Here is a 27289-nt window from a genome sequence, read left to right on the forward strand (position 1 = left end):
GAGACATCAAATATTTAACAAGATATTTTTTTATTGTACTGTTTTTTCAAACTGTGTCCCATTATATTTACAACCCCTTGAATGCATGGCCCAAATCTTAATTTAAGTATTATTATCAGAGCAACACACTTTCATGTTTTCCTTATTTTTCCTGTATGTGTTCAGCTTACACTGCAAATATCATGCTGCTCCAAAACAACATAAATGACAGTATCTCACTGTTATGTACAATAACGTCATGAATGAGTTTCTCTTGCCAGAATGTCTGAATTCTGATTAAAAACATTATTTCTATTAATACCTACAGCTGAACTGCAGTTAGTAAGCAGGATTGATGAGAATACTTCTGACATATAGTTTGCGATTTATTATTTATTATAGTTGTAAACAGTAATATGAAAATAAATGGCTATATATCAGAAAAGGTGTCAAACATTCTGGCACAGGTTTAGTTATGCTATAGCTAAGATCTACTTATTGAAGTCATTCAGTAAACAGCTGCAATATTGACAATGAGCATAAACATTGACCACACTACAAATATGCACGATACATGCATGGTGTGCTTACACATGCTCCCACACACACCCTCTCACAACTGTACATGGATTCACATTCTCCCTCTTTCATACAACAACAATGAAAACAGAAGCAACATAATTAGATAAGAAAACACTGGAATACATACATATTGGATGATACAAAATAAATATACAATTAAAAATGTATACAACATTTCAGTATGTTCCACTGTAGGTGATCATTGACAAGAGCTTGATTGAAGAAGCTTCTGAAGAGGGGAAAGCGTCCGTTCAGTCTTTGCTGCAAGAGTTGATTCTCTCCTGCTGCCGCTTCATGACCTCCTGCAGCTCCGTGTCTCCTTTGCTCTTCTGCAAAGGAAGCGCAAGAAGACTCATTTTTATTTATTGTTTATGAATGTTTCTCCTTTAGTATTATGCCAAACTGCTGTTTAAGGATTCCCCTATTACAAAGAGAGACAAAGGACCACAAGCTTCAAAATAAACAATCTAGTGCCTTTTTAAGAAATGCTCTGTTTAGACGAGAATCTAAACTTTTCTTATCTTGGTCTTTATTACAGTATTTTAAAACAAGGAAGATTTGAGGATCACACTGGATAATTAACAGAAAGGTACTTAGAAAACGATATGTTTTGTGTTGATAATATAAAAAGACAACAATTCATTACATGGATAACAGATTGACTTAAAAGATTATATTTAAAAAACAAAAGTTGGTAAAAGTGAATTGAAACGGTAAAGGTTAGAAAGAAAATTAGCATAATCCTAAAAAACGATTTTTATAAATACACGACAGGCTCTAACTCCTTATCCTGGGCCAATACTTTTAATAATGTTAGACTTTAAAATACCAAATATTTTTCTTTGTCAATATTGTTTTTGTCCCCTCCATATTACTCTAGACCAGTCTGCTTTGACTTAGTCAGGAGTCAGGACTCATTGCTTCACCCTGATTTTCTCTGTTTCTCCTGTGCTCTGCATTTGATCATTAAAACCACAGGTGATTGTTATTTTTTTACAGTTTAAGATCTGAAGTTGTCACTCTCATACATGAATGTCTCACAAAGTGTGTATGTAATACTTGTGATATCTATTTACTGTATCATGTCATTTGCCAATTTGTTGTAATCGCGTTTTGTGAATTTATGAATCTGCATAACTGCGGATTATTATCTCATTATCCATGTGGGAATCTGTTAAATTGTCAACGAATCCCACCTAGTCAGTTCTGACCTGATTATAATACGAGGATGACTCTCAGCTGACACAAACTTTTATTAAAGTGACTTGTCTTAACATACCCTGAAAGACATTGAAAGCTGAGACAGGAAGGTATTATTCAGATCTAACAAACACGTTTTACATTTGATACAAGTGAGTTTATATTTTGTTTTGGTCTACCCATAAAAGAAACAGCTTTGTCGTAACAGGAGTGTTAGCAGTTTGCGTGCATGTGTGTGTGATAGGGGTGTAACGGTATCCGTATTCGTCCCGTACCGTCACGGTTCGGACGTCACGGTTCGGCACACACAGTCACACGACGAATACGCATTTTTTTTACGAGTGGGAAAAAAGTGTCATTCAGGGCAGTATCCACTACACTATTTATAATCCAGGGGGCGGTATTGCGCCTAAAAGCTGTTTGCCAGCCGCCCTTAAACAACAAATGAAGAACAAGAAGAAACACAACAACAAAACGAACAAAATACAAGAAGAAGAAAAGTTAGTATGGCGATTTCAGATAACACAGGAGCTAGAACCCCTATGGCTAGAACCCACCTGCTTAAGCTGTGTGGGAACATTTCGGGTTCCCTGTGGACTACAATAACGATGGAGTGTGCGAGTGGTGGATCGGACGAGGACGGCGTGTCGCCGTTGTTCTACAGTGGTGCGGTATGCTAATGGTAACACACGCCAAACATGCTAAATCATATCAGAAGGCATCACCCAGATTTGCCAATCACCGGAGCAAAAGACAACAGCAGTTCAACAGCTGATCCCCGCCGTGAGACCAAAATAAATAACGGAAGCTTTTGGCATATGTTTTTCAACGGCTATGCGCTCTTGAAACACTTTCTTATTATTTATGATGTCATATTTTCAAGACATTCTTTTTAGTTTTATAGCTTGATGAAACCTTTTTGTTTGACATCAGCCATTATAGATAATATGGCCATCTGAGTGTACTGTGTAAGGTTTGTTTTTAACTGTTTAATACAGTTAATTATTCAAAAAAGAGTTCTTTTTAAAAAAAAACTGAAACTTGCACTACTGTTCAAACATAAATAACAACAAACCTGGAATTATGCATTTGGGACTTTTTTTTTTGCTTTTTCTTGTTGTACCGAACCGTGACCCCCAAACCGAGGTACGAACCGAACCGTGACTTCTGTGAACCGTTACACCCCTAGTGTGTGACAAACCTCCAGCAATTCTTTCTGCACTGTGAGCTGAGAGTTGACACGATTTCCTTCGTCTCCACACACCGCCTTCAGCTCCTCTTTGTTGAGGGAAAACAGCTGTGCTCCAGTCAGGATCCCCAAACATTCAATGGTCCTGTGGACAGTCAGGAATCTCATTATATATGAATGTAATGTAATTCTAAATGTATATATAGTTTCCAATAGTGAGTTGACCATCCAAAAAATATCCATAATGGCATTTTTAAGACACAGATGTAAACAACAGCAACAATAATGCACTGATTCTCATTGGTGTCGGTTTAGCAAGCTGATGTTGCGCATAATGCCTCATTGGGGTTTTAAAGGATAAATTAACCTGAGCCATCAGCAATGTTTTTTAAAATACATGTTCTTCCTAATTAATCCTGAAAGGAGGCATAAATATCACATTTTAGTAAAATTTAAAAAAAAAATTATTGGGAAGGATGAAACCCTCTTTAATGGTCACACATGCAGAGCACACAGTGACATTTGTTCTCTCCTTTTAACCCATCCTAGTACCAGGAGTCTAGTACTAGGAGCAGTGGGCAGCTATTGTACAGCGCCCGGGGAGCAATGGGAGTGAAGGGGGGAAGGGGGTTGTCCGGTGCCTTGCTCAAGGACACCACGGAAGGGCAGGAGGTGAACTGGGACCTCTCCAAGTAGCAGTCCACACTCCGTATTTAGGTCTGGTTGGGGACTTGAACCGGCGACCCTACGGCTCACAGTCCAAGCCCCTACTGACTGAGACACTGCCGGCCTGATGATAATTTTAGAGGAAAAATTCAGGACATCAACAACGTTTTTTTTAAAAACATGAAGGTATTTTAGAGGAAAGGTATTTGGATTTCCTGGATAGTTGAGCATCGGGGGTGACTTACGGTTTCGAGAAACCTTTTGCGCTGAGCCACGCGGTCACCTGCTCTGGGGTTGAGTCAAGGTTGAGCGGTACATGGCTGCTGGTTGATCCCACCCCACGGTACTTTTTGACAGCCGGCTGGTTTTTGTTATGGATTTTCTCCAATAACTCACTTTGGACCTTCTGCATCTCTTCTGCAGAACAGAAAAAGGATGGTAGCAGACGTTAGAATCAAGCAACCATTACTCTTATCTGTTATTCTTGGATCTGACTTTGTGATATTTGTATTCACTCACTTTGATCAAAGGGTTTACCATGGTTGAAGCTGCTTCCAGGGCTCAGAGAACCAGGAGATGTCGTCCCGTAGCCCTAATGAACACACACACAAATACACACACAGAAAATATACAGTTCATGAGAAAGCCACCGCAGCCACTATTATTCCATAAACAGGTTCTTCTCTCTCGGTTGATACATTTTTGCCCTGAGGCCAAAAGAGAAAATATGTGTGTGAAATAATTTGGCACCAGGAAGAGTAGCTGCATACAGTATGAGAAGGGCGTTGGTAAACCTGTATGCACTGTGATGATTTGTCCTGTAAACAACAACCATTGCTTGTGCTGTATCTAGGCTGTATCTAGGCTTTTTACTCATCTGATCATTTTTTGGAAATCTCTGTTATGTCTCTTTATTATGACTTATTCACTTCAAATGTGTTATCTGTTTGTGTCCTTATCATCCCTTTTACTTTGAACCCAGATGTTACACTTCCTAGCCGCGTAACGAATGAATAACAAGCAGTGATAAGAAACCTTGAACTCTCCTGCTCCCATCGCACAGAGGAAAACTGACAATTATAGTATATGTATAATAATGTGAACTCAACTATTCACTCATTATACTTATTTTGTTAAAATAAATTGTTGTCTGTATTTACTTTTTGTTTATTCATTTATCTTCTTACTGATGCTTACTGTATTGCATTATTACCATGTGCTGTTGTTACACTAAAAATGGCTCCACTCTCGGACAAAATAAAGGATGATCTAATATTATCTAATCTTAGCTCATTTGATCTAATCTTAGTTTATTTGATCTAATCTTGACAACACGTCTGAAGTTGTGTAGCTGAGATAAGGATGGTGAAAGTAAGTGAAAGGGATCATGTCCTGTTGCTGCATTTCATTCTATTACCTACATTTGTTTATGTGTAGCTGCAGGAAAGATTGCCTGTATGAACGCTTCAAAAAACACCACACAGCTACAAAATCCACTCAGAAATGTCAAGCATGAATTTGAACAAAGTCATTATAAAAGTGGCCAAGTTGTATGGCGGTTCCTCTTATAATGTACTGTTATTGCACCACTTGTACACTACAACAGGTCACCTGGTTATAGGCGGCTTCTGAGTCCTCGATCTTCACAACTTCCAGGATGTTTGCCGGGACATAGCCTGCCTGACCGCTGCGATTTCGTAGTTTCCACCACTGTTTGTTATCCTCTATCACCTGCAAGACACATTTCACATCTCAATCCAGTCCATTCAAAACTTGAAAGCAAGTACTTAGAGCTGGAACTGACATTGTCATGCTTGAGGACTGGACATATCAATTAGTTCACAGCTGCATCAGCATTTTGTTTACATTTTGAACACATGTCTTTGTTTTTACCTCGAGGATTTCGTCCTGCAGCACCGACAGCTCGTTGGCATTCCGTGCTACAAAGTGGTAGTGAATTTTGGCATGTTTGCGGGTGGGGGGAATCCCGTTGTTTGACCTGTTAAGACACATTGTATCCTCCTATTTAAGTTTGAACGGTTTATTGAAATGTGTGAAAGAGACAGCAAAATGTGTGAAGGACTTTATGACTTACCCATTTGACGAGTTTGAGGAATGAGTTCCATAATACTGTAAAAGCAGAGGAAATTGTTACATTTTTCAGGGGTTAGGACCGGCAATGGTAGCCAAATCCACAGACAAACAAAACCCTTACATCCTCAGCTGAGTGTTTTTTGTAATCGGGGCTGGTTGGAGACCCCAGTGGCCCCCCAAGTCCTTCTGTCTCCCACGGGGCCATCCTGAAGTAGTCTGCTGGCGGCTCCCAGCCATTACGAAACTTTGGGTGATAAGGAGGAGCGCACTGGTCCCTGGGCCACTCCGCTCTGCAGGAAGAGGGTCATAAGGTGAACTTTAAGCTACACATCAACACCACAGAGCCATTAGTAATCATGCACCCAAGTGTCCTTGCTCCCAATGGTCAGGCCAGTGACGTCAGCGTGTGACTTTGTGTGTGCACAAGAGGCAAATTGTAAAGCACTTTGAATAAAAGTATTATTTAAATACACTCATATGTTTACCTAGGTTTGGTCCATCCATCCCCCATTAGCTCGAAGACGGTCATCTCTTTGGGGGTGAGGTGTCCCCGCAGGAAGTCCACGGTTTCTTTGGAAAGGTGCGGGGAGATTACTGAACGCGCCAGTTCAGGACTTCCATAGCTCTGCAACACCTGTGGATGCATCCAGAAGTTTATTGAACAATTACATTAAGTGCTTTTCAACAATTTGGTGAGAAGGCAACTTAATAAGATATTCCAAAAATATATTTGTTTGCATTCAGAAGACACAAAAGTCATATATATTGGGTGTAAACAACAGCAGCAAACTAAATATTGAATGTTAACGCATCACAAATATCTGCATCTTATTTACATTGCAAAACAATTTAAAACTGAATACACATGTATCCAAAGCTTCTGCATGTTGGGATCTATTGTTGAGGACAGCTAGAGATCGACTTTGAATGATACGGCTACGGCTTTATCTTGGTCTTATCCAGCAAATCCATGCTGTCCAGAGGTTACTGCACCATATCACTTGGCAGAGCCTAATGACAGCTCTGTGTTTCTATCCAGCAGTATCGAAGGTGTGGCCGTACACTGAGGCTTGGGAAACCGGCTTTATGTAAGTGTGGCTGCACCTAAATCAGAGCTGAAAGCTACGTTGCTCCAGTCCGGTGTGAGTTTAACAGAGCGACAGTGGGTGTGGTGCCAGAAAAAATGAAAACAATAGGAGGAATGTCTGATGACAACAATGCAAACACTAGACGGCTTTGATTCTGTGTATTTAATAAAGCTTCGTCAGATGTGCTTTCTGGCCCAGTCAACAAAGAGGTTATCTAATGAAATGAGTAACTTATTTATAGAGTAAAAAATAGCCTGTGTTTGAGATGATCGTCCTTATAAACCTGTTTGACATTAGACACTTTCTCCACAGATTTGCAGCTCTTACCAGCTCCAGAGGGCCGAAGAGGAAATGAACCAGCTCAGACGCACTTGGATTCTGTATGTGCTTCTTCAGTTTGGCCTGCAGGGGGCACAATGACAGATACACAGTAAGAAAGAGTTGAAAAGAGAGAAAAACTGATGAACAAAGGTGGAGAGGTTAGGAGCTGTGATATCTCACCAAGAGGTTGAGGGCCAGCTTCAGTTTCTGCAGGCTATCAATAACCTCAGCTTCAGAGGGGGGCTTGGCTCGCAGGGTCAACATGCCCTCTGTAAACAAGCAGAGCAACAATGACCACACACAGACTCCAGAGTTACCGGCCCTCCATGCAGACTTATTACAGACTGGATGCAGGTTTCAAATGCTATTGTTTCATCTCTACTAAAGCTTGCAACTTTTTATTACGGTTAGTGGTACACTTATGGTTAGTTATAAACAGCTGACAACTTCACCTTGACCAGAGAGTAGAAGAGAAAATGTGCTACATCAGGGTTTCTTATGACGTATGACTCGAAAGGTCCCAAAATTCACATAACCACAGAAACCAGAGACATATACCTCAAATATAAATTGTTCTTTTGAATTGTAATTTTAGGTGCATGCAAGTTCCTTATTACATCAATTATGATAAATCAGACCTAATAAGTTAAGTTTTAACTTACGTTTACATAAAAAAAAATATTCTCTATGTCTCGGTGGTCAGGGACAACACAAACCTGTGTTGTCTATTACCAAATGATGTGTGGTAATTGTGTATGTGTGTGTGCGCCTCACCATGCACATGCAAAACAACACATCAATGTTTGGCGTCACATGTATGTATGTTGAAATAAAGACACAGCATCACAGCACTGCCAGTTTTGGTGGTTAAATATTACTCAGCAATATGTTGTAAAAATACTTTGCACAGTTATAATTTGGGAGAACAGTCGATAATACACTTTCACTTCATAAACATGTTTTTCCAATCTTTTGGAATTGGCAATATTTTGACTTTGTTGGTCATAACCTCAGTTATGATGAGTATTGTTTTACTTTAAATAACTCCAAACTGGTCACTGCTACCACACACACAAACATCATGGTCCTAGGCCGCAGGACACAAGAGGGCACAAACATGGTGACGTGAACAATATGAACATATTGTCACTGCATTCCTGCCACCGCATGAAAGAAGAAAGGGCGACAGACCTGCTGGTCCTTTCTTCTTATTCTTCTTACTCTTGTTGCGGTGGTTGAGCTGAGAAAAGGCATCTTTTGCCTTTTGCAGCCGCGCCACAAAGATCTCTATGTCATCCAGGGAACAGTTGAGGATTTGCTGAGGGAGACAAACCCTGAGATTAAGTATGATTTACATAGCATTATGAGGCTGTGTAATGTACTGGCAGGTGTCAGTGTGGATAAAAACTCTCACCACATCCTTCTCAATCCGCTGAGCCAGCTTTTCATGTGACTCCATGTCACTTTGTCCGGATGCTCGTTGATCTACATTCACACACAAAAGCTCATGTGAATGCAACTATTGAATAAAATGTGAGCATGGCATGTGAAAGGAGATTTATTTTAAGAACCTGTCCAATTCTTACGTTGTGTGTTTGAGGCTGCCACACGTCCCTTTGCAGCGGGTGAGGGGCCCTTAGGGGCCGAGGGGGGGAGGATGCTTTCTCTGTGACGCTTCATTTTCTCCTGGTTCACCCTAGAGGAAGAGGAGGAGGCATCGAGAGATTAAGTTAGCTAACTACTAATTAAAGGTCAGTGTTTGTGTGTGTCAGTGTGTGTGTGTCTGTGTGCGTGTGTGTGTGCTTGTGCGTGCGCCACGGTTCTCACTTGAGAGTCTGAAGCCTCATTTTCTTTCCATGCTTGTTGTCTCCAATGGCACTGTCTATATCAGCATGAACCATCTCAGCCTGAAGAAAATGAGGAGAGACAGAGAGTCAAACTTTAAGAACATTTGTAGCTTCAAGGCCGACAGCAGATTCCCTGTCAGACGCATGTAACCCACCTAGGCCTTAGAGATCAAATTACGAAATTGCAATGTCAAATTAAATGCTAAACTTTCGAAGTCTAATATCTATCAGTAAAATCCCCAGTAATGATTCATTCTACATTATTCAAAAAAGGAAACAAGCATCATTTTGGTAGGCTGTACACACCAGCCCTAACCCTATCTATGTGTATATGACTTGTGATGCACTCAATAATGCTTGCTTATAAAAGTGTGAAATAATTACATTTAACTGACTACCATAGTGTATTCACATAAAACCAAAATCAATACAATGTTTTATTCATTGCTTATAAAATGGGTAAGGTGCTCACTCATTTGACTTTTATATTTGTTTGTATTTAATATTTGAATGTATTGTTGTAACAATGTGTATCGTCTGTGGTTTGGTCTGGTCACTCTTGCAAAAGGGATAAGGATAAGAACCGTTTCGATATTCATTTACTGAAACAGCGCAATATGTAATAAACCAAAGGTTGTTATATTCACTCTCGTCAGCGTTTATGAGCCTGATATAATGATCGACAGTCTCTTGTAAACTATTTATTTGAACTTACCAGTAGTGCTTTGAACTATAAAAAGGCATTGTCATTGCAGGAAGTTATAGTATTAAATCCTTTCAGGGATGGATCTTTCCTTGAGCAAATATAGTTTAACAAGTCTTGTAAAAATGGAAAAGGATACACTCTAGCACACTGCCACAAACTGCACTGAAATCTGACCTGGCGCTCCAACAACAGCAGCTTGGATTTACCACGACATCAAACACAAAGCCAGCCGATCATGCAGAAACGATAAAAAACGCAAACTGAGCCGAGGCCGCGGCATTAAACCCAGACTCACCTCCACCTCGTCACAGTGGAAGAAGTGGATGTCAGGTTTTGTGCTGCTCCTTGTCCTGACACACCAGCAGCAGCACAGAGGGGTAACGTGTTTGATTCAGGACCGCCTGACTCATGTGGATGGTTGGGAGGGGGAAGTTCTCCAACTCTTCCTGCATCACAACATAAGAATGGTTAGAGAGGAAGAGGTGGAGGCAGAGAGAAAGCAAGATAACATCAGAATAGACAAAGTCATCCGTAATGTAAAAACAAAACACTAAATAGTTTTGTAAAAGTGTTGAGAGATGAGAAAATTAAAAGTACTATCAACTCTACTGTTACCTTTGGACAAAACTGTTTCCTCCTGCTTTAAGTCTTTATGCTAAGCTAAGCTAACTGCCTATTGGTTGTGGCTTTATATAAAGCAGATTTTATCAATAATTTAGCAAATAAGATCAGAACCATTCCTTTAAAGTGGACCTATCATGCTATATTTTAATAATATATTGTAGGGCCTTATACCTATATAAAACATGTCTGTGAAGTTTTTTCTTCATAATACCAAACAGATCATGCATTTTAGCCATGCCTCATTTCGCTCTATTTGCTCTATTCCAGCCCTGTCTTCACAAGGGCTGATTCTGTTGCAAATGAGCTGCAGCTGACCACGCCCCCCTGCAAAGGAGGGGGGCGTGGCACGAGCGTCATGTTACCATGCTGTTACCATGCTGTTACCATGCCACGGTACCACCCATTCCCCTGATAGGTGGAGAGTTGCCCATATAGGCGGAGCACCCCTTTTCTGACGTCAGAACAATTTCAAATCTGGATCAGTCTGTATCAGATCCGTTGCAGCCCCGTTTTTAGAGATTTGGGTATGGAGGAAAAGAGAGAGGGTTGTGTTTTCTGACACTTGGTGAGTTCCCTGACACACCAGGGACACATATTCATGTATACAAGATGTACAAAAGTGCATTTTGCATGATAGGTCCCCTTTAAATGTCATTCAATTAGTGAATCGACACAATCATAATATTGTCAGACCATATGACAAATACATAGAAAAGGTTTACCATATTTAATTAAAACTTAAAGAGGCATCTGAGCAATTCAGTACTGTAAGGTTACAATATAGGGGGACTTGTAAGAGACAGATTTCAAAACGTTTTCGATGCACGAAAGGCAAATAAATCCTGACTTTAGCTCCAAAAAACACTGGATCAAAACATTTGCATAATGGAAATGTAGTTCAATACAATCCAGAAGAACATCAAAGCAACGCACAGTATTGAAATGTTTGCATGTAGGTCACTATCGGCATAGATTTTTAAAGGACAATATAACTCAACCATTAAAAAGTGGAGTAACACCTTTAGCCATAAACTTCAACATTGTATTTCAATATTTTTATGAATATAAATGTTAAGATGTACCTTTTTATGTATAATCAATGCTTATGAATGTTGTTTAGAGTAAATATGAACAAAAGATGTTGAAGGTGGGGTAGGTAAGTTTCAGAAACCGGCTCGAGATATACTTTTTGTTATATTCCATGGAATGCTCTTAACATCCCGATAGCAATGAATATCTTAAGTGGCTGATTTTTTCTGGCTGTGTATTTTCAAATTCGAGCGCACTCGAGCTGGTTTCTCCAAAATTACCTACCCTACCTTTAAGTTATGTGTTCGCAAACACATGACTGTAAATGTGAATCTTATTACATGTGAACATATTGCGATGATGTACTTAGTGTGTGGACAGAGTGAAGCAGTACCTGTGTGTCACAGTCCAGCAGCCGGACCGCCTTGTCAGTGACCTGCAGGAGCATCTCCTGAGTCCAGATTTTGTCTTTTGAGTCCAGAAAGTCTAGTTTCTTGACGGCATCGTCCACTGTGACGATGGACTCTGTCTTGTCCATAATGAACGTGGAAAGATGCTGATGAGGAAACAAAGAGTTGGTAAAGGAAAACGATTGGTTGTGAGGTGAATTAAAAAACAATGTCTCTCTAGAAAGTAGGACATGTGTGCTTTAGAAAATTGGATTGACAAAATACACATTTAAATAACGCTTACGTTATAGTTTGATATTTTGGGAATTATACATATTGCCTTTCTTGCAGAGAGTAAGATGAGAAAAATTAGCACAACCTGCTAGCTTAGCTTACCAAAAACACTAAACACTATGGGAAACAGCTAGCAAAAAATCTTAAACTCACTCAAGGCTGTTGTTTTAAGTAACACATATGTATCTTCTCTACTAAATCTCAGCAAGAAAGCAAATAAGGATAATATATTTCCCAAAATGCCAAACTATTTCATAAACTGTAGGCTGTATTTAGATCAGCCACCTCTAAAAATACTTGATTCTTCTCACAATGCCTTCAGCTGAAAGCGTTACTTGTGCATTTGCTGTTTTATCTGCTATACAATCTGCAATAATGGCATTTATATGGCTCTATGCTGCCAGCTTGGCTGTTATTTTGAGGATTAGCTGCCCATGTGTGATAATGGCAGGCCTCTAAAGAAATATAATTTGCACGGACACAGGACTAACGCTATCCCTGACCCAACGCACATCTCTGCTCAGAGTCCTTATTGCTTTATTATCAAACCTTCCCGTACATGAGATGCAATCAAGACATTAACGACCGTGTCAGCTTTTATCTCTGGCCAAAAGAACAATAAACCATCACTTAGGGTAAGTGCTTTTTTATTTTTATCTTGAGGTCCAATTAACCATTTTAAATGATAAATCTGTACAGTTGTAAACCTCAGGTAAAAGATTTTCTATCCTTTTTTTGTTTGTTGTCATTTTTGGGCAGTGTACAGTATGAAAGGAAACGTTGAGGGAGGAATGAAACTAAGATCTACAGCTGGATTCAGTTTAGAGACATAATGCGTATGAGGTTTAAAACTACTGGAATATCAGAAAGAGAACTACACTTTTTATCTAAGTTGCTCATTTATATATTATGTTAAAATTCACTATCAATTATTATTATTTTATATTACAGTCAATTATATGAAATAGTAAATCAAATGTAACTATATAGAATAACAGTACACTATGAAAGGTGAAATTCAAATGAGATTTCCTATAGAAAAAAATGAATAAATATAAAGTGTGTTTAAGTGCCATTTACTTCCAGTTATAATAACATGGATTATATATGCAGTGCATCAGCTTGAATACTTTATTCATCTATGTTGGCCTTTTTTCAAAACTATTTTGAAAAAAAACAGGAACGCTCAAAAATACAACAAACAATTGAAGCTACAACGCTGATTAAATCAAAGATTTGTTTTCATTTCCAGGCTCTCAAATGTGGAGAAATACAGCTTTTCTCAGTTGTTATGTCATATTTAACTAAATACATGTGAGTTTTAAGAGGACAAAATATGACATTTAAAGCTGCTCCATGGAAATGTTTTACCATTTTCTATCTTTTCCTTTATTTGATCAATTGGTGGATTTATAAAAATACATCTGCAGATTGATCGATAATGAAATAATAACATGTTGCAGCCCTATAAACATAACTTTAATCTTTAGATAAACACATAAGGAGCAGATCTTACCTCGACATGATACTGCGACGTCTCTTGCATTATATAATTGGAGTTGGAGTACTTTTTCCTCTGTTCTGTTGATAAGAAAACAAAGACATAAAAAGTGAAAATCCAACAAGTCCGCCTGCGATCTTACTGTCAATATAACTATGTAAACAGGTAACAGTGACACTGACCTAAACTCCACATGTTGCACGTTTCAGCAGACCCAACAATAGAAATGAAGCTCTAATGTCGAACACACTGAAGAGACCCAGCAGGGCAATAAGGAAGTCATAAGAACACGTAATGCGTTTGTTTTCATGGTTCAACTGGAGACTCCCACTCAATGACACTGTTATGTGAAATGATAATCACATAAGTATTGCATGTATAATAAGGTGATCATTTAGAGGGTATTTTAAAGTGTATTTTACAAAAATGCAGTTAAAACAACAGCATATTTTCTCTTCAATAAATGAATACCTACAGTATATATACTCCAAATATGAAAACCACCTGTGATACATTTTGTGTCCAAGATCAAATGAAAACACCTTTCTTAGGTTTTAATGAACACATCTCATATTAAAAAGGTTATATGACTTGATGTGCCCCTCTAACTTGTTTGTTAGCCAGGCTGGTATTAAATCTTGCTTTATCTGGGCACCAATTAGAGGCAGAGATTTACTGCAGGGTCAAAGACCAGTGATGTAACTTCTCGATAGCACCATGCTTCCTCAGTGCACTTCCTCGTCTGGGGCACAGAATTATAAATTAACATGCATAACCTTCAAGCTGGTACAAAAAGATATAATAGACAAGTTAGCCACAGGTGAGAGTGTTATAGTAATCAGCATGGTGCATGTAGTAAATTATTGTTAGTCAGTGCTACCAGTGTTCTCATTCATAACACTCCGTTCGATGTCTCACTATGGGATGCGCCTCAACGCGTATGCAAACAGAAGCATCAATCTCATTACGCCAATCCTGATTGGCTGGTGATCTTGACGTCTACGTCAGGGAATCCACCCACCCTTTAAGTAGCTTGCGCTACGTCGCAGCGTCATTCAAACACCTCTTCTCGCTTCAGAGCACATCTCGAATATCAGTAGCCGGGCTAGCTTAACGGTCCACAGACTGAACCCAAGCTAACATTCGATCGACGGGCGCTTGCCGGTTACTTTTTTGCTTTGCAGAAGAATTGAACAAATATTAACACACCAGTTAATATTGTAATCTGCCCCGCCGTTTTTTCTTTCGGAATAACGGTAAGGTTTGATTTTGTTCTTCAAACAGTAACATACTTGTTGCTAGTTTATCCCTCCGCGCCGACACAACGGCGAGCGAGGACGGACTCTTCTCTCCCTCACACCAGAGGAGACGGAGATAAGAAAGATCTTAACACACCAGTTAATATTTTTTGGGAAAAAAATCTACCCCCTCGTTTTTCCTTTCGGAATAACGATAAGGTTGGATTTATTTTCTCGGTAACATACCTGTTACTAGCTTTTCCCTCCGCGCCGACACCCCGGCAAACGAGGATGGACCCTTCTCTCCCTCACACCAGAGGAGTCGGAGGCTCGGCTCTGCGGCTGCGGGTTTAAGATCTCGAGCACGGACTCACACCAGGTCTGCTCGTCCTGCCTTGGGCTGGAACACGTCCAGGAAGCTATCGATACCCCCGGTTCGTGCGGGCATTGTGCCCGCTTCACCATCAAGAGCCTCCGCCGACGGCTAGCGGGCCAAGCTAGCCTGTCGGGACAGGACCCCTTCATGTCCGTTGATTCGCCGGCCGGCAATCGGGACATGGTGGCGACCGCCGCAGAGATTGAGCCCCGCGCTGTGTCAGGCTGGGGCTCAACAACGGCGGTAGCCGCGGAATCGGAGCCCCGCGCCTTGTCAGGCTGGAGCCCGGTGGCGGCAAGAGCCGCGAGAGCGGAGCCCCGCGCTGTGTCAAGCTGGGGCTCCCAACTGGACCTCACCGTGGTTCCACCCGTGGAGGATGTCCTACAGCTGGATTATATGGAGGAGGATGAAGAGGATGCCTCTGAGTTCCTCTTATCCGACTTGGATGAGAACGAAGATGACATCTTCGTTTCTTCTGCCCAGGCTGCCAAGCCGGAGGCGATGTCCGCCCCCCCCATCATGGTCACTATGAAATGCGTAATGGCACTGCGCCACTGGCTGCACCCGACTTTTCTAGTACGGGGCGTGCCTATGGGTGCTGTCCTATCGCGGAAGGTGGTCACCACAGACGCATGTCTGACGGGCTGGGGGGTATATACGAAGGTCGACCTGTGAGGGGTCTCTGGAGCAGAGACCTCCAACGGTCACACATCAATTATCTGGAGCTTTTAGCGGTGTTCCTCACCCTGAAACGCTTTCTGCCTTTTCTCAGAGGACATCATGTCCTCGTGAGGACAGACAACACGACCACAATATCGTATATAAACCGCCAAGGGGGTTTGCGTTCTCTCCATTTACACATGCTGGCACGCAAACTGATCTTATGGAGCTGCGGACGTCTCCTCTTTCTGAGAGCGACGCACGTACCAGGAGTGATGAACCTCGGGGCAGATCTGCTGTCCAGAGGTGCACCACTATATGCAGACTGGACTCGACATCCAATAATTCAGCTGTGGGTGCGTTACGGTGGATCTGTTCGCATCAAAAGAAAACGCTCAATGTCAGCTGTTCTTTTCAATGCGCGATTTAAACGCACCGTTAGGCGTGGACACACTCGCGTACGCTTGGCCTCCGGTCCTTCTGTACGCGTTCCCACCCCTGGCTCTGATACCCCCAACTCTGGCCAGAGTGAGAGAACAACGCCACACACTGATCCTAATAGCTCCACACTGGCCTACAATGTACTGGCTGGCGGAGATATATCAGTTGCTGTGCGGGCAGCCGTGGCAGCTCCCGCTACGCAGGGACATACTGTCTTAGGCGGGGGGGGTGATTTTTCACCCACACCCAGAGCGCTTGGCACTATGGGCCTGGCCCGTGAGTGGTATAACCTGAATCCAGTGGGACTCCCTCAGAAGGTGATAAACACTATTCAGAGTGCAAGAGCTTCCTCCACCAGGTCCCTCTATGACTGTAAGTGGAGGGTGTTTGAGGAATGGTGCCTTCAAAAAGGACACATCTCTTTTCAATGTCCTGTCGGGGTGATTCTATCATGTCTACAGGACCTGATTGATAAACACAGAGCTTTCTCTACGATCAAAGTGTACCTGGCTGCTATTGCTGCATGCCAGGTGGGCTTTGAGGGAAAGACGGCTAGCCAACATCCCTTGGTCTGCCATTTTATGAAAGGGGCTCGCAGGCTCCTCCCTGTTTCCAGGTCACTGGTGCCCTTATGGGACTTGGCAGTGGTTTTAGATTGGCTCACTCGACCTCCATTTGAACCCCTGGAAGAAGCTGACATGAAACACCTGTCACTGAAGACAGTGTTGTTACTGGCTCTGGCATCTGCCAAGCGAGTCAGTGACATTCATGTACATCCTTCATGCACTCAGTTTGCCCCGGGACAAACGAGAGTGTTGCTGAAGCCCAACCCTGCCTTTGTACCTAAGGTGGTTGGCTCATGTACCCCCATTGACATTGAGGCATTTCCTCCGCCGCTGTGTTCCTCTGAGGAACAGCGGCCGAATTTGCTGTGCCCAGTCCGTGCTTTACGCACCTATATGGACAGGTCAAAAGAGTTTCGATGCAATGACCAACTCTTTGTATCCTGGGCTAATCCTCATAAGGGCAAGCCTGTTACCAGGCAACGGCTCTCCCACTGGATTGTGGAAGCGATTGCTCTGGCTTATACGAGTCAGGGTTTGCAGGCACCAACGGGCCTGCATGCTCATTCTACCCGTAGACTGGCTACATCCTGGGCTTTGTTCAAGGGTGTTTCCATCCAAGACATTTGTGCAGCAGCGAGCTGGTCCTCACCGCTCACTTTTGTCCGCTTTTACAGGCTAGATGTCTCTGCTCCAAGTGTGGCCCGCGCAGTGCTGGGCCCCATGTTGAGACAGGGTTCTACCTGTTAAGTTCTGGTTGTTTTTGGTGATTTTCGAGATAAGCATGTCTAGCAATACGGGAGTTTCAATATCCCATAGTGAGACATCGAACGGAGTGTTATGAATGAGAACTATAGGTTACTTACGTAACCCCAGTTCTCAGAGTAACATGAAGTGAGATGTCTCACCAGACGGCCCTTCTTGCTAAGGCGAAGCGAGAAGAGGTGCTTATTTTGAATGACGCTGCGACGTAGCGCAAGCTACTTAAAGGGTGGGTGGATTCCCTGACGTAGACGTCAAGATCTCCAGCCAATCAGGATTGGCGTAATGAGATTGATGCTTCTGTTTGCATACGCGTTGAGGCGCATCCCATAGTGAGACATCTCACTTCATGTTACTCTGAGAACTGGGGTTACATAAGTAACCTATAGTTTTTAATAGAGATGACAATGATGCCACAACACTCCGCCAAATAAAGATGCACTTAGACATGTTTTAATATATAAAATATTTGTTATGGTGACAAAACAAAAAAAGCACATCTGGTCCATTTATAAATCCAGCAGTAACACAATATTGATACAATCACCTATAAAGTTAGTTTATATGGTGGAGTAGTAGGCAAACAATTGCTTATTTACACATCCAGCAGTTACGGAGCAACATTATCATTCATTTGCAGTCGCGTTGCTGTCCACCTGATGAATGTTGGACCAACATTTACTCTGTTGTAGCTCTTTACCAACTCCAGTGAGATATGTCTCTTTAAAGCAGCTAAATGCTTCACAATGTTCACAAGTGAGTTGCTAACTATTCTTCTTTCTGCTGGTTGGTGTACATTGCCACATTTTAAAGAAAGAATAATAAAGAAATCAATTATAGCGGCTTTAAAGATTGAGATTTTAAACTACGTGGCGACCCATTAAGAGTTTACATAATGTCACCTTAAAGATGCCAGTGTTCACTGCACTGCATGTACTATTGGCTGAGACAATTTTCTTTCAACAGGCCAGCGCTAATGAGTGTGCCAATGTGCCCATTGACCTATTTACCAGATGAATAGTCCGCAGGTAACAATTACTGCTTAATGAGAGCATGTTCCTATCCGTCAGATCTCATATCAGATCTCTTTCTGTCCCCAACCCAATAAAGTCAACAAGCTGATGCCACACAGGTTTTTTTCTCCAAACAGTTGTTCAGCCTTATTTCACTTGATGTACTTTATGGTGAAACAAAAGCTCTGCTGTTTGTTTGACAATTGAAAAAATACGTGTTAACCATTTGTTAATATTTTCCATTTGTTGATGATTCAGCGAGGTTTTAACATCCTGGATGCATGGGGCTCGGACTCTTTCATGTTCTCAGCATCTTTTCGTCCATGCGGTGTCTAAATTACGCTAGTAAATTCCTGCTATTTCCTCTCGGCTGATTCCTTCCTGCTTGGCTTTCCACAGGTGAAACACAAGCGTCATGTGTCGTACTGAAAGTCGAGCTCACCCCATGACTTATTGATGGCCTGTCATTTATGCCAATCAATTCACAGCTCTGCAACAGCTTGCAAGAAAAGCCACTTAGCTGCAGATGATCAGATCCTCAGAGCTCTCCAGAGTCATTGACCAGAGATAAACATGGCTGCTTGGCGGACTATCAAACCAATACATGGCCGAGATCAATCTATCCATATGACCTCAGCTTTAACTGCCCTTTAAACAAACTGAGATCTGGTATCTAAAATGACTACACCCAAAACAAAGACAGTGGTTACAATGTTACGATACTGTGTTTGCAAATGTTTAATAAAAAAGAATAAAATCTTGTATCGCAACATCAAAAGGCTGAATGAGCCACCCCGACAACTCAAACTATAAGGAGTGTGCTGCTGTGTACACAAAGATTTGGCCGCATGTCGCCAGAACACGACCTCAACACACATCACAGCCAACAGAGAGGTCCTCTCAAATATATGAAAAGCAAATCTAAACAAGGAAAGTAAGATCCGCTGCACATACCAGTATTTTTCTTTAAAAAAACACTGATAACTCTGCTTTAATAGCAATAGAAATTACACTAGGTATTCGATCCATACACAGACAAAAATACACAGACTTCAAAAGGTAGGATGAGGTCAAGGTGAGATTTTCCACCTAATATTTCAGTAATTTAGCCAAAACACATTTTACCTGACAGAGACCTGTTCCTCAACAACAAATCGAGAAACTTAATAAAGCTGATGGAGGGTCTGAAGTCCAGGGATGATGAATCTGATGTGGCACATCTCTGCCCTGAACCTGCTGATAACACATCAGGTGGGAGGACCTGTGCATCAGTTGTGTGCTGCACTGCACGGTGTGAAGGATGAGGAGCTTTGCATAAGGGAGATTGGGCAGGAACTTTAGCTGTTGTTCTGTTTATTCAGCAGCAGACCTTTATCTATCCAAATATCTCCTACTGTTATGGTGCCCACTAATGTCCCCACTCCTTCCTCTCTGGTTTGGGACAGGCCTGCTGCTACCACCCTGCAGTGAGAAGGTAGTGGAGACCATCTGCCACACCAGATTAGACCAGCCAATGACAAACAGCAGAGCCTGGTCACACATACTGTACAGCAGGTTATTTGAGTGGGTGTGTCCTGTGGCTATTTGGATGAGTTGCAGGACAAAAATATTGTATACACAACAAGGTGCACAGTCAGATGCTTTGGGAACATGTTGCATCCCTACAATACCATAATGCGTCATTTGAAGCCAATCTATATTTGGAACAGTGCATCCATGCACAGGAGCAGATTGTCCCTTCATACTTTAGGTTTCTATCTGGACCTATCATATGCTGTACAATGTTCCTCTCTGTGGGCAGAGTGGAAGGAGGTGCTGGCCGGAGCCAGTGAGCTAATGTCTGAGGCAGCGCAGGAAGGACCAGAAGGGAGTCCGCCTCTTCCTGTCCACTTTCAATGCGTCTTTTATTCACCTGCAAATCATGGGCATCCCCACCCTGTTCCAACCACACATTACAAACAGGCACACCCTGCACTCCCTCTTAATGCAACAGAGCACATTTTAGTCTAAAATACACACACACACACACACACACACACACCCTAGCAAAAGTATGCAACATGCTAAAATAAAATGTAAAGTTATGCCAGTCATAGTCAAGTCATAACAGTATTTCTGAATTACATCACATGGATGACAGGTCAGTGAGGCAGCCTGACGATATAAATAGAGCCCTATAATAACACAAACAGATATTTTATTTTTTTGACTCAAAATAACCACAAATACTGAAAGCCAGACAGCATGATAATACATCTGCTAATGTGACTGCAAACACACAACCAAAAGCCTGCAGCTACAAATCCAAGCATGCTCTGGAGGTTAAGCACAAACCTCTGGAGGTTTCAGCCCCCCCTCCCATGTTACTCAGTGTCTGACAGAGCTGTCAGCAGGACGGGGCCCCTCAGCAGGACCTTGGCCCTCTCTTATCAGTGTGTGTGTTCTGGGGAGGGGACTGTGATAGTCCTGTGAGCCCGGGGGATGCAGCAACCAGCTGCAGGGAGACCGTGCAGGATATCCCGACAAGTTATCCGCATAAAAATTGTGTGGATCAAATCAATAAGTGCTGATCCACACAGATTGACTGTTCACAGTTTGGAAATATGTCACCAGAGCTGGCTTTATATTTGACAAAGATGGACGATTTTAAGTGAGTCTTAAATGTACTTTAAGACTTTTTTCAAATGGGGATCAATACACAATTGGTGTCTAAGAGAATATTAACGTCATAGGACGATGGGATTGAGTAAAAAATAAACAGTAAACTACTACTAGGCCTACTAAGCTTTTTTTGTTTTTAGACAGAAATGTAGTTCTGTCTCTGGCTTTCATTAGTAGATGAAAATAATTGCTATCATATATCATATCATTTCATAGGATTTTTTTTGACAATAACACAATTGTAGAATATTGTTTTTCCTAAGTAAAGCAAGAATAATGGGTGGTGAACAACACATTGAGTACCATTCAACATAGAGCAAGTGTTCCTAAAACTATTTCTTGACAATTAAGAGTTACAAGCTCCTTAATCATGAGCTGTGAACCGTATACAGTCTGTGTTGACTCATGCCACAAAAAGAAGGGCAGGTGTTACTGCAGGTGAAGGGCATGTAAAGGCAAAGTCTTGAAAACAAGCCAACATAAAATACTCCCTCTGACAAAGAAAGTAACTTCCCAGCTCCATGCAGTCACTCACCATAGAGGGCCTTGGCGCTGATCTTGCTGTCCGATCTGGCCACTCCACTGAAATGACAAGAAGAGGAGACGGGGTTACGCTTCATGCTCTTCATCAAACCCTCTGAAACTCCCACACTGTTACTTTCATGAACCTTTTCCCACAAAATAGGAGTGATATATGGAGAGAGCAGACTGTCTAGCACTGGGTGAGATTAGCCTGAGATTCTGAGCATATGGACCAGCCGGGAAAAGAGAGGGAGAGTGGAAAAGGGAGAGAGGAGGGAGGGAGAGAGGATGTGTGCGGGGCATGGAGGGAGAGCCATGAGCCCAGGCAAAGCAAACAATTCTCAACAGAGCCGCTCTGTTCCTGAGGTCCCTGACCCACACCACCTTCTACATACTAGGTTAGTGATTCTTCCTCACATGTGTGACAGTAACACAGAAAGGTAAACATGTGTGGGGAAGCAGAAAGGTGTGCGACACTCACTTGGCCTGCCTCGACGGAGATCCCTGGGCACTCATGATTTAAGACATCCACCTGAGGACAGAAACAGAGAGGATTAAAATCAGATAAAGGAAGAGAGTGGGTGTAAATGAGTGACTGAGAGAGGGAGGTGGCTGGTTTCCACCCAAACAAACATTTATTATTTATCCTTTAAGACCTTTAAAAGCCTGTTGAATCAGCTATTATTCCCTTTGTCTCTCTCTCTCTCTCTCATTTCAGTTTGTTGATTAGCTTATAAAGCCAAATGGACCACATCAAGGTTGTAGAAGGTAGGAAAAGTTGAGGCGTAGTCTACTAAACAGCTTGTTCTTCCACTGTGTGGAGCCAGGTGTTGGGCCTGGACTGCTGGTAGTCGGGGGAATTCTCTGGGACAAAGGCAGACAGCAGGCTGATATGTGCTGTGTAATAAGATCCACTTTATGTTGATGACTATATCTGCATAGCTGCTATTAATTAGAGTCAGCAATGCTCAGTATTTGATCATTAACATCAAGTGCTACATTTAAATCTGCAAACGGGAGCAGGAAATTAGAGAACTGAACCCTCCCACACCTTCCGTCTGGGCCTGGAGGCTCTGACTTGTCTGTCAAGGCATGTTGTGACAAGGTTATGTAATATTATCAGGTCCGCAGCACAACGTGGCTAAACACCCATGGACCCTGGGCAGTTACACAACAGGTTGGGCTCTGATTGGTTTCTAAACGATTATTTATATTATACAACCAATAATAAGTGGTCATACGTTAAAGTGAATTGTGCTTACACTGGTGATAATAATCACCTTCTACCTTGGGTGAGCTTTAGACTCCAAAGGACCATGTATCCCTTTAGGCAACCTGTTCGGTTTGTATTATTAATTGGAGTTTGGATCCTATGTCACCTTTTAAGTGTCCTGCAAAAACAACCTGCAGGATAGTGACCTTATGACACTGAGCATGCCTCCCGCAGTAGTCTTCCAACCAGAGTCTTACTATGTGCACATGCAGCGTTATGAGACAGCCATTTCCTCTGAAGTATAAAAGTGTTTTTGCATAACAAGCAGCAGTTAAGTAAATGAGATTAAAATGGTGCATTAAAGATGTAGGTTACAGGTGAGGTGCGGTCACTCAAGCAGATCTACGCAGCAGATCATAAACATAATCGCCCTTTACAGATAACCCGCTCATAACTCCTGCAGCAAAGAGAGGCTAAATCACAACAACAGCTTTCTCAGATAGTAACCAAAGTAAATGCAAACAAAGTACGATTCTGATTTCAGATCCACACATGATATCATACACTGATATATATATGCAATCAGGCAAATAAAACTAATCCTTTTACCATTTACATTAGTATGCCTGCAGAAAAGATAGACTTCCTCTTTCTATCCTTATCTCTCTAGCCATCATCCCTCCGTGCTATTGTTCCCAGCTCTGGCCCGCAGCCAGGTTTCAGGAGGGAGGTAAAGCCGGAGCAGGACAGGCTGGGTGTCATGTGTTGTCACCCTCATGGCGAGAGGCTCTGCACACACCTCTTCTCCAATCAGCTTCAGGGGCTTATTGTTCAATACTGTCAACCTTTTATTCAGATGTAATCACTTGGTGGAAGAACTACAATTACATTCAATTGAAGCAGAGTGTGCAAAGGCTTATTTTAGACTCATACATTCCTGGTTATTTAATTTGATCTCCATATTTGAATGGAATGAGGTGAGACAAGTAAGGTAAGTCATATGTAGGCTGCCTCTTGTGACAACAAATCATTTGAGAGTGAGGAAAGTAAAAGTGATTACTTCTGAATCCTAGTTCAGCCCCATCTTTTTTTCAAATGTTGAGTATCATTTTGGATTATTATTATTACACATCATCTACCGTACTCATCCTCAAAAACAACTGCAACATATCAGTCTTTACACATACATCAATAACAATATCATAAATCAATGTGACATATCAGATCATCTCTGGTTATGTACTACAACCTTCAATCTTCAAGTTTAGCAACCCTGACCAATACATGACAACATCTTTTTTACTGGATATAGGATTGTGAAGTCAGAGTTTGTGCTCACAGGATCTCATGATCGCTGTTTTGGATGACAACAATCTGGCTTCAAGTGTAAACATGTCAAAGACTCTGAGCAGAAAGTCTAAAACACGTTAATGCTACTACATAATAACTCTGTAAGAGCAAAGGAGCACTAAACATTTAGCCTCCCAACAAAAAGTGCTCCGACAACAAATATAAATACATTTACAGACCTAAAGCTTAAACTGAGGACTTTAGAGAACATTAATAAAGACTAACAAGAATCACTGCTGACATGCAGTCAGGCAAGTTTCAATTAAATGTTATCCAAATGTTCACTTCACAATGACATTGCACAAAACACAGACTATTGGGTCAGGAGAATATGAGGTCACATGAGGCTGACACACATTTCTGGCATTGTTATACTACAAAAATAATACTGACTGATAGCTTATTTAATGTGTCTCAATAACATGATATCTCTCTAATATGAATAATCAGAACTTTGCTTTATGTTCTTGAGTAAGCATTTTGTAAATGATTATCGGCTTGTATTTTATGTCACGCCATGCAGCTATCTGGCTGAATCAAAGTACACTGTTTCGAGATCTGTTGATGATTTCACAGATAAATTCCGGGTATAAAGGTCTCCTTATCTGGGCACAGAGAACCAGCACAGTTTGAAATCAGGTCACATGCATCAGATCCCTTTACTTCACATAACATCCATATACATCTCTCAACACTTCGAGAACAACAATCAGTGTCAGGACAAAACACTACTGACAAGACTGTGAAATAATCACATTGATGACTGTTTCTAATGTTAGTGGTAATTGTGTAGTCTTGGGGTTATTCCTAAACTTAGAGAACCCAAATGAAAGCCCAGTCCTCTCATTACAGGGTAAAATTATGTCATTAAGGCTGAGGGTGACATCAGAATTAAATGTATGGTACAGCATCATGTTGTTTTCTGCTCTCCTGCAACAAGCAGAACCAAGTGTTACGAAATTACAATTTACAAGGCTGCAGTTTTCAAGTTGCAGCCTTGATCACAAAACATCGTTTTAGTGCTGATATTTAATATATATTAAGAGATTTCATAACACAAAATATATTTCATAAAAGATCATCTAAAAAAAATAATGCAACCGATTTTAAACCACAATGAAGTCATTAAATCTCTCAAAAACATAATTCTAAAACGTTAACAGCGATTAGGCAACTCCAGCTCCTGGATGATGAAACTTCTGTCAGTGAGTGGAACTTGTGTTCAGATTTGTCAAGTGGGAATCAAATGTATGCGCATAACAATAAAGAAAACAACGAAGGTAAACAGACACAAAGAAAGAGACAGTATACATTTTACCCCTCGTATGAACTCACAGTGGTGTTTTCGGGACGGGATGCTCAGGATGACAGCAGTGGTTGAGACAGCGCCGGAAGCTTCAGCCTGCCATCACATGCCGACAGGACAGGAAACTCCGCAGGAAACTGTAGATATTTGCAGCCGCTTATTTTGAAGTAAAACCGATGAATTCCTGGACTGTAAAGTAGTCGTCCTGTGTTTGTGAGTCACAGTGACAGCGCAGGTGTTTGTTGCCGGTTCGCAGTGACACAGTTGCTGAGGAGTGACAGGTAACTCTACCCTGAGGGGGCGGAGCTCCACAGACACTTCACTGAGGGGGGGGGTTCAGCTCGAGCCTTTCTCTCTCCTTTTACACTGTCTTAAATCTGAATGCTTTGGTTTGGATGCATGCTGGTGATGCAACACACTCACATGTTTTATAAGCCCACATTATATAAAGACGCAACAACACACACTGAGCAGCTTCATGTGCTTCGTTTTAGCAACTTCACCCAAAGATTGCCCCCACTAATTTCGTTTTGTATTTTACAATAACAAAAATAGGAAAACACTACATAATTCCAAGAAACAGAAATTACTTTTTTTTTTTTATTCATTTGTGAATGTCTGATTTATCTTGGGGCCGTTTGCTGTAAAGCAGGGGTGTCAAACTACATTTCATCGCGGGCCACATTCGCATAAAGGTTGCAATCAAAGGGCCGGTTGTAACTATATAAATATATATATATAAAATAATGTATTATATTACATTGTTGCCTCTGAATTGGATTATTATCGGATAGGATAATAACTTAGTAATTAACTACGTCTGAAAGCAGAAGTCCAGGGCAAATAATTGTAAGTCTCTTCAGTGCGCATGTCACAAAACGAGATGCATTGTGGGACATGTAGTTTATGGGCAACCTGCTTCTGTAAAGTGGAATGTAACCGTATAATAAACGTATTATATTCTTTGCAAGCTCTTGGGGGGCCACATAAAATGAAGTCGCGGGCCGGATTTGGCCCCCGGGCCTTGAGTTTGAGACCCCTGAAGCTTGACCCAAGAAGACCTTTGCATGAGGTGCCCTATGTGACATACCAACATTTATATAGCAATGCAAATCTTTCAAAAATGCTTTAAATATGCAATAAAAAGGCCTACAGACGGTATATTTGAATCTTTTAAGTTGTGGGATAGTTTGAATTAAACAGGTTTTTACTTTGTGCTGAAAGCAGTGGCTGGTCGAAGTTGGACTCAACAGAGTGAATGAAAGAGGAGCAACAGAGTGGAACACTGCCCAGGTTTCAATGTCACTGACTGGTAAGAATGACCACGCTTTGTCCAGTTGTAGCGAGCTGACCCTGCACAGAAAACCATTAAGATAATGCATTTGTCCTCTTAATTTACAGTATGTGACCATCCCCTGAGTGATAGTGTTAGAACAAAGCAGTGAGATACGATGAAAATGAAAATATATAAATGCTTGCAAATTGCACACACACTGGCCTTACCTACAATCAGTGACATGCACAAGTGTTTTTCCGTGTGCTCGGCCTTCACTCAAGCTCAGGCCCTCTGAAATGGGAATTGTTTTGAAACTCGTTACTTTGGAGACCTTGCCATTAGGTTTGAATATTAACTTTAGCTGTCCGTGCTGAGAAATCACTATGGAAAGAATGTGGG

The 27289-nt window shown here is 41.5% G+C and overlaps 1 protein-coding gene across 1 annotated transcript; it reads right to left on the reverse strand.

Annotated features, from left to right (window-relative positions):
• Positions 1-11: 11 nt before the first annotated feature.
• Positions 12-25887, reverse strand: eps8l2 (EPS8 like 2). The gene is given in 22 exon segments (XM_034204804.1): positions 12-890; positions 2963-3095; positions 3862-4033; positions 4136-4208; positions 5228-5347; positions 5510-5615; positions 5712-5746; positions 5832-6000; positions 6196-6344; positions 7126-7200; positions 7300-7388; positions 8311-8437; positions 8534-8604; positions 8706-8815; positions 8947-9026; positions 9968-10006; positions 10008-10118; positions 11720-11881; positions 13525-13589; positions 21759-21805; positions 22227-22277; positions 25644-25887. Coding segments are annotated over 21 exon segments (2046 nt in total). The 5' UTR covers positions 22262-22277; positions 25644-25887; the 3' UTR covers positions 12-812.
• Between the last annotated feature and the right edge of the window lie 1402 nt (positions 25888-27289).

The sequence above is a fragment of the Gymnodraco acuticeps genome, unplaced genomic scaffold, assembly GCF_902827175.1.
Source record: "Gymnodraco acuticeps unplaced genomic scaffold, fGymAcu1.1, whole genome shotgun sequence".
NCBI classification, from domain to species: Eukaryota; Metazoa; Chordata; class Actinopteri; order Perciformes; family Bathydraconidae; genus Gymnodraco; species Gymnodraco acuticeps.